At 41.8% G+C, this 18066-nt stretch overlaps 1 protein-coding gene across 2 annotated transcripts in view; it reads right to left on the reverse strand.

Moving 5' to 3' along the window:
• LOC308087699 (arf-GAP with coiled-coil, ANK repeat and PH domain-containing protein 2-like) overlaps positions 1–18066 on the reverse strand; it is a 94846-nt gene that overhangs the window by 3592 nt on the left and 73188 nt on the right. Inside the window, exons 11-22 of one of the 2 annotated variants that reach the window (XM_080431772.1) lie at positions 17764–17815; positions 16086–16186; positions 14969–15074; positions 13483–13688; positions 12495–12564; positions 11990–12084; positions 11134–11336; positions 8863–8955; positions 7890–8125; positions 7392–7501; positions 5292–5402; positions 4548–4609 (exon numbers count right to left, since the gene is read on the reverse strand). In XM_080431772.1, the coding sequence (XP_080287898.1) occupies positions 4548–4609; positions 5292–5402; positions 7392–7501; positions 7890–8125; positions 8863–8955; positions 11134–11336; positions 11990–12084; positions 12495–12564; positions 13483–13688; positions 14969–15074; positions 16086–16186; positions 17764–17815 (1445 nt within the window). Of the gene's footprint in view, positions 1–4547; positions 4610–5291; positions 5403–7391; positions 7502–7889; positions 8126–8862; positions 8956–11133; positions 11337–11989; positions 12085–12494; positions 12565–13482; positions 13692–14968; positions 15075–16085; positions 16187–17763; positions 17816–18066 lie in introns of both variants that reach the window. The other variant, XM_080431771.1, reaches the window with a different exon arrangement.

The following is an 18066-nucleotide window of genomic DNA, read 5'->3' on the forward strand; positions in this document are numbered from 1 at the left end:
AACGTTGACTTTCTATGTACCGGTAAATGTTCTAATACAGTTCCATAGGCTAATACACTGAAGCAGGCCATTGTAAAGTCAAATGTAATCAAGAGTGAAGTAACACGGAAAGACAAGCCATTTGAAGGGAGCAGAGTGTGTTATTACAGAAAGCCTAGACTTTAATAAGACCCGTCTCTGAAACCTGTCGGCTCACCTGAACCTAATCAGGAGCAAACACACTCCAGTCAATGGGACGGTAATTTCTTGAAAGGGGGGTGGTGGATAGCAGAGGCGGTGAAAGTGACGAGCTTAATTCTATGTGGCGTTCATCTCCCTGAAACGTCTCTCACCAGCTCTTTATTCATCAGCTGATTTGGAAGGGCTGATTAAGAGGCCCTTACCGAGGCGTATGCTCCGGGAAAACTCTCAGTTGATTTGGTGAAAACTAAGCTCTTCTTCTGATGGATTAAAATGCTAAAGAAATTTGTCTAGTGTAGACCCTGGCTGATGGCATCTTCTGTTCTCTGTCCATTCAGATTCTTGAAAAATTCTTGATTCAAAGAATTCCTTGAATTCATATCTGCGCTGGCACTTTCCTCTTACTTAAATTATCATTCATAAACCACAGGAATATTGTCTGGATTACGTATAATGTTGGTGATCTAGGACAGTGGTTCTCAACCTGTGGTTCGGGGTATATTATTTTGGGGGGTCCCCAGTTCAAATAGGATTATTTTGGGGGGTCGCGGCCTGAAAAGGTTGAGAACTACGTACTGATCTAGGAAAAAATATAAGGCTATAAGTCTATGGCTGCAGCTTGCAGAGCGTCAGCTAATTGGCTCACATTTACATGTAACAGTCAAATATCACTCCCAGTTTCATTGACAGAAGTCTTACAACAAAAAATAAACACATGAAACATTCTCATCACCTTGAGTACAATTCTTATAGGTCCAAAACATCACAGACCGGCAAAAAAATAAAGACAAATGACCACGATGAAACTCCAGACGTTCCACTGCCAAAGAGAGTTAAATCACACCAGCTACTTACAATAACACTAGCCCTCAGTCTACGGTCCACACATTCATCTACAGTACAACGAACAGGGGGCATGTTTTTGAGTACAGCACGCCCTCTTGTGGCAAGTACAGATAAATGCAAGAGCCACTTCTATACCCTGTAGAAAAAGACCGTAACAAACATTGTCTGTGGTTTTGTCTGAACTCTAGTCTGGAGAAAACCAGAGCTCCAATTCAACCAATTCAACACAATCTTCAAAAAACCAACGAACAAACTCTAGTGCAACTTTTTACATGCACCCCTCATCAACACATCATTCATTCATTCAAACAGTCGTATTTGAGTCCACTGATGCTCATGTGCTCTACATCTACGATTCACAACCGTGTCCTTGCTTGGGGTCCCGCTGGTAGTGCTGCTTTTATTCTAATACAGTAAGTCCATAATTAGAGATGTACTGTACCAATATTTGTTTTTCCTTCCCGATACCATGATGAAATGAAATATCATCATGTGATAAATTACATGGTACTGGAATGGCATAGACTGGCATACTCGCCTATACCGATACCAGCATTTTAGGCAGTATCGGCAGCTTTTCCGATACTGGTATCGGTATCGGAAACAACCCTATCCATTACTGCACTCATCTGGTGTCCCAGATCTGACTATAGGCTCTGATCAGACGCCTAAAGATGACGGGAACACCAGGTCAGCACCACTAACATCCTGGTAAGATAGAAAACCAGCAGAACTAGGTTCTGCAAGAGGACCAGGATTGGGAGCCACTGCTCCCCGTGCTACGAGGCACTGCTCGGGAGACTTAACACACTGGAGATGATTGCTATTAAAAAAAGTGCTTTTGTGCCCAATGAGATGGCCCATCAGTTCTAGGGATGAGCTGTATGGGGCGGGGGTGCGGGTTACAGATCGGGGTATGTTTTATTTTGTCGTCATTCCTTATTAAAAGTACTCAACTGAGCTAGCTAGCCTAGATTCACATCCTTAGTGAATGTTTCCTTTCTTTTTTTTTCTCCTTTTCTTTTAAAGCTCCCTTATGGGAAAGATAAATAGAAGCTAGAAGTAGTAGGTGATAGAAAGCTGTACATGGTTAAATGTGGATAATTTTCTAAGCTATTGCACCCATTTCCTCTAGTGCTGTGCCATTCTCCAAACAGTTTGTCCATACTTGAATCCCCCCTTAACCACTAAGCCCGATTTATACTTCGTGTGGATAAAATAGCTGATCTACAAGCTCACAATTCGACGTGTTATGAGATTCTAGATCAGCTATTTTCAAATAAATATTTTGCCTATAAGGACATGCCCATAATAGGGACGGCAGGTTAATTTGGTTGATATCTCACTAAAGTTTAAGACAATCGATCGAAGCCATCGGAAGGCATTGTAGCTTACAATTCTTGATTTCCGACATTGACGGGCCATTAGGAAGCACACTTACTGTAACTAACACCCAACACGCAATATTCTAGGAACGGAGGTAAATACCACACAATAAATCAACTTAACTGAAAAAGAGAAGCAAGGATACCAAACAGGGCCCTCATGGCACTCACCCTTGTGCAAACTGTGTTTTGATAACACACAGGAGAATACATTACTAATGTCAGAGTCCCTACAAACTCTGCTTGCTTTGTGAAAATGCTGAATATGGATATATAAATGTATGTATGTATGTACATAGTTTACAACATTGTGTGTCTGCTTATATGGCTATTATGAATATCCTTAAAAAAAACTAAATAGAACAAAACACTGGCTAAAAATAAATATTATTTTTCCTGACCAGGCATTTGAAATTCACAAACGTAAAATGCATACTGTACTTAAAACAGGCCCAGGGTCAATTGCACTGTTGTATCAAAGAAAAAGAAAAACACAAACATGTAAAAACATGACAGAACCTTAAACATTAAGACTTAAAATGGGAACCTTACAGGCATAGGAAAACTGACAAGATAATTGCATAACCATTACAAAGGAATGTGCATAAATTATTCCCTCAGACCTGGTGCATTGTTGAGACAACCTCTTTCGCGCAAAGCTGGTCTCAGGGTCATTCAGAAGTCCTGATTATTGCCAGATATAGGAGACTACCTTGTTTTGAGGTTTCAGTGTCATTATGATATTGATGGCAGTTTCCAGGTTAGCTAGGTTCTTTTTTTGCTTAAAGACATCGTGATCGGCCAAGACATGACCGCGATCGACCGAGACTGTGATTCCACAACAGGAACACAGCAGACACATGCAAAAGGAACTGCTGCTACACAGTAAACCCATACGGGTGGATTTTTACACGGTCCCGAGTTAAATAAACACTCTGGATTTCACTGTAATAGTGGTTTAGGTCACAGCTGTTTCTCCTGCAGTCTACACAGTTGAAGAGTTCAGTTCCAAAATGATGTTTTTCTATTAGGGATAAATGAACCCCCATTACGTGAAAGCGTGTAACCTACACTCTTTAAGTCTTACGTTATGTGTTGTCATCCAAAGACTCACATTACAGACTGTCCATTAGAAAGTGGTAATAGTACTTTAACGATTTCTGAAACATTGCGTCTCTCCTGTTAGTACAGGAATGACAGGAAATGCTAGACAGAGTGAAGTCATTGGTTATAAGCCATGACTAATTTTTGTTTTAATTATGTGCTATTACTTTGTCCTACATTTCTTGCCTGGAATCATTTTGTAGTAGGACTAGGGAATCTGTATTTCTTTCCAAAAGGGATTATCTTTCTAGTCCCAGGGGGAGAGCCGGAGAGGCCAGACCGGAGTGACCAGAAAATCAGGACCAGAGCGTGCTTCACCCAGAACACACCGGCCGTTCAGATGGCTATGATGGGTCGAGCCAGAGGTCGAACCGGCTACCTTCCAATTCCCAGACAGCCTCTCTTATCCACTCGTCTACAGCTACAATAAACTCATTTCGGAATAAACTCTTCAATTGTCTCTGGAGTCGATGGCTTTAAAACCTGGTCATATTAACACAATCTAGCACCTGACCCTAGAACCACACACAAGGTGTGTAAGCTTCCCCTGCACCTGGATGGAAGCTGGCGGCTTAAAAAGGTCCATTGCACTCCGACAAGGTACAGGAGGACACAGGAACAACGTCCTGCGACGTTAGGGTCAACTCACTTTCACTCCAATCCGTTCTTGTCCAAATCAGAAAATGTGGAGGTAATGTTGCTACATGAAAGGATGGATTTTATAACCTAACTGTTTCTATTCAGGCGAAGCTGACTGAATGTGGATGTTTTTCTTTATACACATTCTCACCTAAAGAAAGACAATGAGAATGAAGCCACAGTCATTATTGTGTGAACTACCTTACATCTTTGTTTGTCCATTTTGACTGGAGTTTGCTGAAAGTGAATTGACCCTCACACTTCCTAGTTTTTCTCATAGCCTCTGTGTCTGATGGACAGTGTTCTACAGGTACTAAGTTTCGTCCAGCTGCAGGCTAATGAACTCCTGCATGCATTTCCTGTACTGCATCTCGGTGGGGCTGTTGGTGGTACCTGACTGGCTGTAGGGCCCCTCCGCCTCCCGCATCTCCTCGTTCATCTTGGCCAATCGCAACCTGTGGTGGGGGTGGAGTCAAAGAAAACAGGATGTCAGGGGTTGGCGGTGGTATGGTTTGAATATTGCATTATTGTGTATTACTAATAAACAACAATGCAATTTATTGATAATATAATAAAATATAATGTCTAATAAATCGACAACAGACAAGTTATAAAAGTGATGAAGTCCACAGTTGAATTGCTACCTGAGTGACAATGTCAGCATTTATTCCCTGTGCAGGCAACTTCTCAAGGGCTTCTATAATTGTCCATTCCATTCCATTACACAACTTCACCGTTTGGATATTGTATGATTTATCAATCACTGCGATACACTTTTACTATTTGCTGTAATTACTACATATATGTTTCCGCAGTTACCAGCGTGGCAGTGAATTTTCAGACCTTTTCCAAATGCATAACTTTTTAAATTTGATTTCTTATCTAATGTGATGTGTGTGTAATTTTCAGATATATACATGCTTACTGATACTGTATTTAACCCAGTAAGACCTGAGGCCGATTCTACAAATGGCTTCTAAGTCTTCTAAGTTCTCACACTTTCAAGATTTTTCAAAAATGCGCAGCACGAAGTGACGCGTTGTGAGCTTGTATATCTGCTATTTTTGAATAGCCAACGCAAAAATCTAAAATGCTTTCCCGGTTCTAATGGGTTAAGGGCTGAGCTATGAAACTCACAGTGTAACGATGTCAGCATTGGCCGCTTCCACCGCCATGGACAAGGGCGTCTTCTCTTCGATGTCTGCAGCATTCTGATTGGCTCCTCTTTTCAGGAATAAACACACTTGTCTGAAATAAAGCACAAGGACTTGTACTTAATTCCTGTTGGCTCAAACACGCTGACGTCACCACACAGCTCTCGTTCCTAATGACTTGACGAGCACAGAATAAATTGCTCCCATTAACATCAGTACCCTCTACTGTTCCCTTGAGCTGATGAATTTTACCTCTCGTTAGACCCAATTACCTGAAGTACACTGTAAGTGCCCAGACAGAGGTCTTAGCTTGTGTCTGGAACAACACAGACTCCTATTCGCCTGGGATCAAATCCTCACAATTGCTTTCTCTCCCTCGGAGACAGCGTTGGCGATACTGGAGTGTAGACCAGTGGTTTTTGGACCAATGTGTAATTTAAATCTCTAGGCACCCCTGTATTCATAGTGAAAATAACTTGTGTACAAGCTCACAACAACACGTCGTATCGTGACTCGTTGTGAGCTTGTCCGTGGACTTCCAACAGTAAAGAGTCGATTTCAAATCAATTCATTTGATTCACTTGACGAACAAAAAAGAGGTTATTTTCATGGCCCACAGCACTACTGGCTACCTCCGCCCCTCGCTTGGTGAATGAATGGAAGATGGTGAACAAAAACACCTCATATCACAACTCAACCACACACAAACATGCAAATAGTCTAATAAAAGGGATTAATAAAACATTAACCAACATCCTTACCTTGTATTGCTGCAATAACCTTTGATCAAGTTAAGTTGATTAAGTTAAGTCCCAAAAATAATTGATCTACTCTGCAACATGCTGTGGGTCTTGAAGCCTAATTTACATCTAAAAATATTCACTGAGGTTGTTGTTTGATATGTTTGCCAAATATTGAACACCCCACTGACTGGCAAAATCTCAACATGTTGTGTCTTAAAGGGCTAGACCACTTTGGTAGAGGTTTGGGTTGTCATGATGTTACAACAAAGGTGTGCAAGATTTAAAAAATAATTTCTCCATTGACTAGAAATTGATCATTGAAAATATGCTCCGCATTGACTTACATTGTACGGTGAAGAGGCTCAGGAGGAGCTCTTTTAAACCCGTAAACGAACGCAAACAAAGCTGATTCTGACAATATAGAACATCACAAAACCCAGTACTGTTTTTCTAATATAAAAATGACAACTTCCTATTGATTTAGCTATTTTTATTAGGAAAGAATGGATCTGTGGATCTAGATCTTCAAATAGTAAAATCAACAGGAAGTTAACATTTGTATATATATAAAAAATAACAATACTGGCCTGGGTTTGGGATGTTCTATATTGTCAGAATCAGCTTTGTTTGCGTTCGTTTAAGGGCTGAAAATGAGCCTACAGAGTGGACTTGCCATAAAATGTCAATAGGAGCATATTTTGAATTATCAATTTGTAGTCAATGGAGACATGATTTTTTAATTTCTTGCCCACCTTTGGAGTTACATCATGGCAAGGTAACTACACAACCCAAACATCTCTACCAAAGTGGTCTTGCCCTTTAAGTGGTTAGTTGATAGAAGCAAATTGCATTCCGTTCATGTTTTGAGCCAGTAGGTGTCACTGTGTCACTGCGTATCTCATATAACCCAACTGGCAAAGCCGAACAGAATAATCAATTCGCTCTGGACGGAGTCATTCATTCTTTGAGCCGTATCCACTATCCATTAGGCTACATATCGCCTCACCCAGGGACTGTTTCCGTGTCACTGAACTGAACTGCGTATCATATGATCCAACTAGCCTGACACACTTTTTTCTTTCATAGGCGTGGCTACCGATCCAACCATAGCTCTCAGTTCATTCATTCACTTCACTGACAGGTTTGATCAAACGCATCAGTCATTTGGTGGAATATAATACTTAAAAGTGTTTGACTGTAAGTATTACAAGTTTGATAGTTTGTGGGAGATTAATACTAGATAACACTTGCAAGGCACAAACGCACAAGGTCATTTTTGCGTGTAGTAATTGACATTTTCAATGTTAGGATTAGTGGTGATGAGACGGGGGAACACTCACCCTGTGTGTCCCCGGATGGTAGCGTGGTGGAGGGGACCTCGACCCTGTGCGTCCTGCTGGTTCACATTAGCTGCATTCTGAAGGAGGAACTCACAGGCAACCAGTGAACCCTGGGAAAACACGTCAACACACCGTTAGATTAGATTCACTTATTGATCCCCAAGATACAGTGAGTTGAGTGTGGGATTCAAAACCAAGCCTTCATTCAGACACCAGAATTAATTCATGATACAGATGGCAGACAGCATTTATAAACATGAAATGTACTGTATATATAAAAAATTTAAATCTGCATCAGATAGTATTTGAAAGTCATTCATAGCGTTTATTTTTAGCCTGCTGTGAGAAAACATTTTGAAAACGGACATTCAAACAGTCTGAACTTCCTGACACTCGATACACACTCCCCACCCATCCGACACTCCGAGGGGCCGCTAAGTTGTATTTCTTCTCCTTTTGGATTTGGGTGTGGGGGCCGAGCGCTGCAGCTCTACTTACGCCCTGCACGGCCATGATGAGAGGCGTCCTCTTCTCGTCCTCCCCGTTGACCCAGTTGACCTCGGCACCGTGGGCCAGAGCCTCGGCCATGTCCGGCAGGCTGCGGGCGCACGCCGCCCAGTACAGCTGCAGGCCCTGGCTGTACTCCTTAGGCTCATAAAACACCACCATCTCCTTACAGGGGGATGGAGGAGGCAGGGTGGCAGGCATGGGCATGGGTGGAGGCTCTGCAGCCTCTGAGGGAGGAGAGAGAAGAAGAGATAAAGAGAGAGAGAGAGACACAAAGAAAGAGTGTCAATACAAAATGAAATGCATCTTGTGTTAACACTCATTCTCTGCCATTGACGTGTTTGACGTGTTTTGGTGTTTTCAGTGTTCATACACTAGATGGCGCTCTTCGCTAACCTATGAGTCACCATTTGACTCCCAGTGAAGCAATGAAGCAGCAAATCACGTGATCGCAATTTCTTTTTGCTATTCTATGATTTTGCAAAGGTTAGTGAAAACGCTCTGAAATCACTGGCAAGTTCGGCTATAGACGATGTTTTATTCTGGCAGTTAATGAGTTAAATGTTTGTGTAAATAGGTCAGCATGTACAGCATGTACAGCATGTACAGTAAGTAAACTAGGTCTGTGAATCTCATGGTAATGATCTAATCAACTCCAGTCCTTCATGCAGTACTACTGGTATTCCATCCTAACAGGGCATTAATTGCCTTCACTTGGTGTCCATGTAATTGTAGCCGTCTAGACAGGGACTGGTTAGTACCTGGTAGGATGGAAGACCAGCAGTATGCGACTACCAAGGACTGGAGTAACGGCGTGTGTGCATAACAAGAAATGCATGATTCATATGGTTTAGTACGTCTGTCAGCAAAGCCAACAGTTTTCATATTGAAAAAACATGAGGCCATGTTCAGTGTGCTTGCTAGTGTGTGTGTGTGTGTGTGTGTGTGTGTGTGTGTGTTCCACCTGTGTCAGCCAGGCTGTTAGTGGAGGGGGTGTTGGCCAGCATCTCCCTGCTCCCATCAGCGCTGTTCTGGATGCCGCTGTCTGCACTCTTTACTGTAAACAACAGAACAACCTCACATTTCACCACCTGTCCTGCACCGACACACCAACAGCATGCCTTACACGGACAGGAGAGAAAATATTAGGAACACCTTCCTTCCAAACTGTCCAATGTCTGAACTGTCCAATGACCAGCCACCGCAATATTGGATAAGGGTGGTTATTTCCCATAATCATTTAAAGCTAAAGAATGTAATTGATAAGCAAAAACACATATATATATATATATATATACATATACATATATATATATATATGTTTTAGCTGGTAAAATTGGAACATAACATACATCACTATACTAATGTTTTTAAAGGTTGAAGGCTTTGCTCTTTCGTTAAAAGCAGGTGTTCTCCTACCGTTTTGTACTCCCAGTGCACTACGTACCCAACAGACAGGAAGTGAATGTACTGTACCCACAGTTCATCCACCTCACCCGAAGAAGCAACATTTAAAACCCCACTGACAGGACAATGACCACAACCATGTGAGATAGATAAAGCGCTAAAAGAGATATATGCATAGAGAGAGAGAGAGAGAGAGAGAGAGAGAGAGAGAGAGAGAGAGACACCCCCCGGGAAGAACACATGGTACGCTCCACTATGTGCTGAACAAGACGGGGCTGCCCACCATAAGCCTCAAATAGGGGAGGGAAAAGGGGCGGTGGGTGAGTGGGTGTTAGCAGGCGGCCCTGAGCGAGCGGTGCACACAAATGGATGGAGGAGAGGGGGGGGGGTGTAGGAAACATTGAGCCTTTTAGTACTTACTGCTCCTTAGCTTGGAAGAAGTGTCAAAGTAGGAGAACAGAGAGTCGAGCTCGTCGGCACAGAAGAGGGAGTCTCGGCGGGCCGTCGAGCCACCAGCGGCAGCTACGCAACGGGATTATGGGAGGTTGGAGGGGCCGAGGGCACAAAATGGGTGGAAGGGTGTGGGGGGGGGGTGGCGGTCAGGTGGGGGGTTAAGGCAGCGAGGAAAGGATTAGTCCAGAAGCACAAAGCAGCCAGGGGAGAGAAAGAAAGTGAGAGAGAGAGAGAGAGTGAAGAAGAAGAAGAGAGGGATTAAGAAAGAGAAAGTGGAGAAGAGAAGGAGGAATAAAATAAGCAGGGTGGAAGCACAGGAAGTTAAACTATGAGCTCTGGCTACACTGAAAGAGAGACAAACCACGAGAAGCAATGGGAGACGCAGAGGGCCCACGGTCATGTGTTGTTTATACACAACATATGACACCTACAAGCCTACAAGCCTTTATCCCTGGCAGCGTCAAGCCTGATTTATACTTTGTCATACAACAGTGTACATGGATTAAAGCAAAACTAAATCTCACGACTGAAAGTCTTTATTAGGCCGAGTCCTAAACTGCAATTTGTGAAACAGTGTGAACTAGCGCTCCGTTTCCTGTACGTATACGGTCATTGCTACTAGTGTTGATTATGTCTTGTTTATTATAGTCTATTATTGTATGTCTTTAAATGTCTTAATGAATTGAATACACAGGTCCACGATGGAAACAAGCCCCTAGGGCTTTTGTGTTATCCTTTTAACAATCATTGTAAATCGTACCTCTGTACTAATTGCTAAATTGTAAATAAGGTATTCAATCAATCAATCAAAACAATTATAACAATATGTACTTATTATCATTCTGAACCTATGTTCTTGCTCTTCTACATACAGCCAAACAGTGGAAGAGATTGCAGATTAACCTTTGGTTTTATGAAATATCCCAGACCATTAGGGTTGCTCATATGACCTCACAACGTGTCGCGCTGAGCTTGTAGATTGGCTATTTTCAGTGCGTGACATGCTTCCATAGAAGACTATGGAATCCAAATGACGTAAATTAGTCGTGATGACTGAGAACTTTAATCCATGCGTGTATAAATTAAGCATTAGTGTGAACTACACAGGAAATGGAACCGAACCCTGGTAGTACAGCTTCTGAAACCCTGTACCTGTTGAATCACATACTGTAGGACAGGATGACCGAAAACAATGTCCCTATTCTTCGCGAGAATAACACAAATATACATGTGCACGTGAATTGAGGCGAAAATTGGCTTCACGTCGGTTGTGAACAAACCATTACAGTACTACTCACTATGTCTGAAGCTGCTCTCTGTTAAAGCCTCCCAGTAGGTTAATATATAGCCTCAGGGTGTGTTTGTTTTAACTGACCTGACTGTCCGGAGACGTTGGAGCCCGGTCGTAGTTTGGGTGTGGGCGGTGGGGGTCGGGGGGGCAGATGCTCTGAGCTGCTGCTCAGCCTCTTCTCCTGTTTGCTCAGAGACACCACCTTGGTACGCAGCTCTTCGTCCGACGGCCGACGCACGAACCTGCGGTCTACGTACTTGGCTTTGATGTAGGCCTCAATCTCATGTCTGAAAGGACGAATAAACAGAATGTTTGATTGATTGATGATTGAAACCTTTATTTCAGGGAAATCAATTGAGACCAGGGTCTCTTTTTCAATGGCGACCTGTGTACAAAAGGACATTTACAACAATGATTTTACAGACATGACATAGACAACAAGGTACACATAAATATAATAAAATAAAAAGGTTTAAAAAAATATTAAAACCAAATATTACACCAAGCAGGTGCATATGCCTTCTTTCAATATAAGGTCAGCTACAAATCTTTTAGCAAAAGAAACAAGGACATCTAACTTTGTGAAGTGTGGAGCAGGGTTTCGTGCAGGAAGAAAGGTCTAGTGCTACTGGGGGGGTGCACACGTTGCCTGCACACGCTGGGGCAGCACAATATGGGAAAAATGTCATACCTCAATAGTGTATGCCAAATATCTCAATAGCGATACAATATACAATATGACTATGGGTTCATAGTTAAAAGTGCAGCAACAGTGAAAACTAACATATTTTAAAAAAATGCATATACAGGTCAATTAAGCTCTTATTCTAAACATTTAGTTTGACGTTTAGTCACTATAGCCACTATAGTGTTTTTCAGTTGCATGCTGGGGACCCATCACCTCTGCCAAAATGCCCTTGAGCAAAAAAGCACTGCCTACCTGGGGTCTCCAGGCTGTGGTTTCCTGGATGCCAGCTCTTCTCTGCGAGCCTCGTATATCTGGTTGATCACTCCATTCCCCAGCTCACACATCAGCTGTACATCAGACATACAGTAGCATATTGATGAGGATGCATTACCAGTTTGACATGCCCGTCTGCTGAACAAAACAGAACTAGTGCTGCATTGTTCTTTGAGCATTTGTCATGCATGTCTCTATGAGGTACCAAACAACCATGTGCGTATGCTGTTTAATCACCGAAACCCTATACTGTATATACTTGTACACATTGCGGCACATTGTGAGCTTATAGATCTGGTGTTTTTGTTGAATGTTTGCCCCCCAGATTAGGGACACTAGGGTTCGTGTGTTTAAAACCAATGGTGACAAATGGACAAGAATCATAGATGATGTTGGTGCATGTGCTGTAGCTTTGATGGATAATTGGCACGATCAGCCCAGTGCGTTGTTAAGTCTTCCTCCCTCCATTACGTCTGTTCCTCACCTTGAGTAATTCTGGTTCCCATGAGTCCAGAGTCAGAGACCGCACCTTGGAGAAATGCACCCCCAGACTCCTGGAGAAATGGATGGAGGAGGTATGTTTAAAACCTGAACGCATGAGAAAGATGGTGCACGCAGGACAAACAGCAGTATCACATAAATAAAGTTTGTACACTGGTTTTACTGCAAAAGCTCCGCTGTATATTTATTGCTGTCAACGTTTCGATCACTCAGTGATCTTCATCAGGACTTATATGAATAAGTTTAAGTCCTGATGAAGATAGATATTCAGACAGCAGAGCTTTTGCAGCATAACCAGTGTGTGGACTTGTATGTGTAAAAACCTCCCATAGTTGCATTCTATGCTTTGGCCACAAGATGGAAGTATGTAGCACTTGAACAGTGCCCTGCCTTTGTACCAACAATATGTACAGTAGCAGAAGATAATATTTTCTTCTTTTAAGTCATCAATTTCTAGTCATCTAGTCATTAAGTGTGTCTGGTTGATTTCCTCTATATCAGCGCTGATTGAAAACATTTCTTGGTCTGTGCATTCTTTAAATAACATACGGACATAATGTCACACCAATGAAGTATATCGTCTCTGTCGGGTGGAAACCTCATATGTCCAAAACTGTTACTTTTCAGGATTCAAATTCAAAAGTATCAAAAGCAGCAGATCTACAAGCTCAAAACGCGTCGCTTCGTGACGTGTTTCGGGCTTGCGGATCGGCTACTTTTGATGCTTTTGTGTGACGCTGTAGTATGATCAAGTAGGGAATTAAAAACCCATTAAAACCGGGAAAGCATCTGTGTCATTTTAGATATTTACGTTGGCTATTAAAAAATAGCAGATATACAAGCTCATTTATGAAAATTCTTCAAAGTGTCTTAATGGGTTAATTTACGAAAAAACACAAAAAGTTATAATATATTATATAAATATATTTTGCCCGACAGTGACGATGTGCATTGCATACAGTTCATTGTACCTGTGAATGCCAGAGCATTGTATACAGAGGGTGATGCCCAGGTTGATGCTGGCCCAGCGGGGGTCCGGCTGCCCGCAGTCACAGCAGGCGGTGTTTCCAGGGATGGCCAGGACCCTCTGCAGGGCACTCTCCCCCTTCAGAGGCCTCTCCTTGGGCTCACCGCCAGAGTCCAAGCTGCCCGTTGACGTGGAAGACTTCCTGTCAAGCTTCTAGCCGAAAAGGGTAGAAGAAAAACAAAATGGTGGAAATCTCATTAGTTGAATTTCATTAAAACCATTTATAGTAACTGGTTGGACACTACTATGCTGTTGATGTGCATTTCATTTTTTTGGTTTGAATTGTTAAGTAATAATTAAGATCAGTGGTGGACAAAAAAGCACATTTACTTCAGTATTGTACTTTGGAGTATTTGGCTTTTTTTTGCAAGCACATGACTTTCACGCCGCTACATTTAAAATAGAAATATTATACACTATGATTCCACTTCAATGAATTGAGTACCCCAATGGAAACAAGCCATAGTGCTTTATTAGGTTTAAAATCCTCTTAACTCACTGAGTGCCAGAATTATTTCATAATAAGTGTTAAATAGCTCTATATTCTGATAGTACTCAATGCTCTAGAGCACGGGTCCTGCTCTAGAGCCTTTTCAGGCCAGGGACCCCCAAACTGATGGGGTGATGGAGCAGGGACCCCCTACCTCGTAGGGTAGGGGGTCATATACGATATATTATATCGTATATTTATGTATAAAATTGTGTTTTATATGAAACCATGGTTGCCTGCTCCTATACAGGTTGTCCCAGTAGTAGTCATGGTTCACATGACTCTCATCTGTCACAAGCGTCATGACGCTACTTGTTCCTTTCTTTAGAAAATGTTACATTTACAACCAGTACATCTACATAAACGTTCAGATTTCAAATATAAAGTAATGACCCCCCGGCCACGGATGTTACAAGTTAAAGCGCAAGTTATCTTCCGTATTGTTCAATAAAAAGCTTTTTAATCCGATCACCGGCCATTTTCAATTTTTTACATTTTTTGTAATCATGGTGCAATACACCTCCCAACCGATTTCGGTTTAAATGGCCAGAGATCGGATTAAAAAGCTTTTTATTGAACGATACGGAGGATACGGGTACTTAGACCCGTGCGCTTTAACTTGTAACAAAATTGGAACTGGAACACTATAAAAATGAAGCTGATAATTGGGTACTCTCTCCTGATTGGCTGAAATGTTGTCACCTACCTGAAAATGTATTTTCTGTTCATCAAAGAGCTGGAGAGAAAGGGAGACCCTTTGCTATACAGTGTATAGCAATATATCAGAATATAGAGCTTTAACCTTTTAACAAAAAACTTTTGGTTTTAACCAAAAATCATCACTTACCCTACCCTAAAGCCATATTTCAAATATAGTGAAAATAGCAGATCTACAATGTCATATGTGTGACATGAATGTGTGGCGTTGGGTTGACCCTACCTCGCCATCCTCGCCCTTCTCTCTGAAGGCGGTGGCGATGCTGTTCTGGACCGCTTTGATCCACGCCTGCCTCAGCTTTTCAGAGTCAGCCTGCATCATACAGCTCCTGGTGGGGCACACACACACACACACACACAAAACTGTAAAAAAAAAAGAGCCTTAAACGTAAAAAAAATCACATCTACATGCTCACAACGCATCGCATTGTGACGTGTTGTGCACTTGTAGCTCTGCTAATTTAATGACGTTGTTCATTATTAAGTTAATGTGATGGGAGGTACATGGTCCTGATCGCCTATTTGCCAAAGACGCTTGCAGCTTAAAATGGGAAGGCAAAACCACACAGGCAAGACATCCTGGCACACTTTAACAACATCGCATGGTCTGGAGAAGTAATGTTCTTAGAGGAATTAAAAACTGAAAATGTACCAAAATCATGGCACCTACTCTTTAACTCATTCCCTGCCTAGAACGACTAAAACGACTTTTGTCCTTTAAGCCCCCTATGCCAAGAACGACTATTTTTTTTTTCTTATTTATTTATTTAATTTTTAACCTAAAGACCAAGGAGATATGATTTGTTGAAGATCTAGACTCCAATCCACTTCCTTGTTAACTTAAAACTTAAACATTTTGTATCTTGGCTCCTGAGTACTTTTTTTTTCTATGAAAAATCTCTGGCAGTTTGTCAAACGCAAAAATAAAAAATTTCTGGCAGTGAATGAGTTAAGGATCTTCATCAGGATTTTTTTAATACACAGAAACACACATTAACACAAATAGCCCAAATGTCCCTTGCAGTACAATTATAGTTTTTCTGTACAGAATCTATACATCAACACTAGCTGTCTTTGTGTGCGCGCACACGCACTGATAATTGCAATTGAGTGTTACAATGAAGTGAGGTGGGTATGCTGCTTTCAATGACAATTACTCCAGATTAGTTATGTTCATTGTTCACATCAGCAATACCCAGTGAAACAAGAGTACACACTTTACAAGTCTGTATACGTGTGTGTGTGTGTGTGTGTGCGTGTGTGTGTGTCTATACATTCTTCGTGTGCGTTTGTGTTCTCGTGCACATGCGTGCGTGCGTGTGTGGTGGACGTGTACGTACTTGGTAGGGGAGACCACCTCGAAGCAGAAGCGTCTCTCTATGTCCTCACAGTGTTTGACTGTACATAACCTCAGGTCTTCCACTACCACTGTAGGGTTGTCCTGGAGGGGGCAGCAGAGAGCCTTGTGTTTACACTTCACATACTGTACTACATCTACAAACCTTTTAGCTGAAGACCCAAAAGAGAAATCAGATGTTTGCCCGGGACCCAAACTAGTGAAAATAGCAGATCTACGAGCTCACAGCGCGTCGCTTCGCTTGCAGATCTGCTGTTTTCACTACTTTTAGTGAAATGTATTTGTTTATTCATTACATTCTTGTTGAAAAATGATTAGTGGTCAGGACACCTAGGCTCAATGTAGCCTGACAGCGCGTCGCGGGTCCCGATCCCGACGGCCTTTGCTGCGTGTCACTCCCCATCTCTCTCTCCCCATTTCTTGTAAAAAGGCCCAAAATATATATTTATTTATTTTTTAAAGTGTGAATTTTTGTGGAAATCGTTCAAAAGAATAATTAATGACAACATTTAGGAAACAAAAAATAAAGGGATATTCACTCACAACCCACGGAAATTTCTCCGCAACCTACAAATGGGTCCCGACCCACTGTTTGGGAAACAGTGACCTAGATGCTACAGTACATGTTGTGGCACTGGTTAAATGCTTTCAACGTCGCCTCTCTATTTGGGGCATGTCATTATAGGTGAAGATTTCCCCCCAAAATAGTACAAATAGTTGATCTCTAAGCAAAGCGATGCGACACGTATATAGGGCTTGCACCACCTTTGCACCAACATGCAGCCCAGTTGAACAGGCATTGAATCCCATCAGAGCCATCTCTCCTGGGCCTCTCCCATACTATACAAACAACTAGAATGGTGCATAAAAGGCCTCCTGAACGAGATCTCAGTGCACTCCAAGTTTCCAATCGCTGCAAGCTGAATATATAGTACTTTGCTTTGAATAGTCCAATTACTGTGTTCAACATTTACATATTTAAACTAGCCCGTGTGCATACAAGAGAGTAGATGGCAGATGAATAATGAATGAATTATAAATGAATAATAAATCTTTTAGAATTATGAAATGTAATAAACAAAGCCAAAATCAGCATGCAGGCTCAAAATCCCCCGGTCTGTTTTCAGCCTACTTTGCTTATTATTGTGGTAAATAAGACTGTACTTAATATCCTGCCTGATTCAAACAAATTTTGAATGCAAAACTGTGAGTAAGGGGTCACAGTAAAGGGGCCGCCATTTACTATTTTTTACATTAACCACTTGAACCCTCGCATCCCTATTCTGGGGGGAACATTTTCAGAAAATAGCAGATCTACAAGATTACAAAGTATTGAGGGTTTAAGACAAGTGGTTAAATGTCTGAAAACACACATTTAACATGAATCCAGTATGTAGTGGGGGGGTCCCTGCTTCATCTCTCTCTCAGCTAAGGGGTCCTTGGCCTGAAAAACATTGAAGACCCCTGCCATATGTATCAAATATTATTTTGAATCATATAATATTCACAGTTGTTTCTGGTGTCAGCTGTTAGCTTGGTGTGACAGTGTTGCTCTAGTTTGAACCCGGGTCACTCCATGGGAAAAGTAAGGGAAATACTTGCGTACAGAAAGTGAAACATCTATATTTAACGGCAGTCAGAACAGAAGTCACTTGACCTACCTTGAATTTCTTCTGGTAAACTAGCTGATTGTTCTGGATGGAGAACCAGCGCCTGAAAGAAAATCACATGAGTTTAAACACACACACACACAAAATCACAGTCACATGCAACGATCAAAGCGTGAAAACAATAAACACCATTCATACATTTATAACGTGACACTTTCCACATTTGGTTGTTGTGGCAAAGGAACATAGCTCTGATGTGTTTTTACTTAGAGGAGCTAGTGACCGAGTTTTTATAAATTCACGACTGTATGCAGAAACGTTGACCCTATTGAGACCACACTTCATTGGTATTTG

The sequence above is a fragment of the Gymnoscopelus braueri genome (assembly GCF_963280865.1).
Source record: "Gymnoscopelus braueri genome assembly, chromosome: 6".
In the NCBI taxonomy this organism is placed as follows: Eukaryota; Metazoa; Chordata; class Actinopteri; order Myctophiformes; family Myctophidae; genus Gymnoscopelus; species Gymnoscopelus braueri.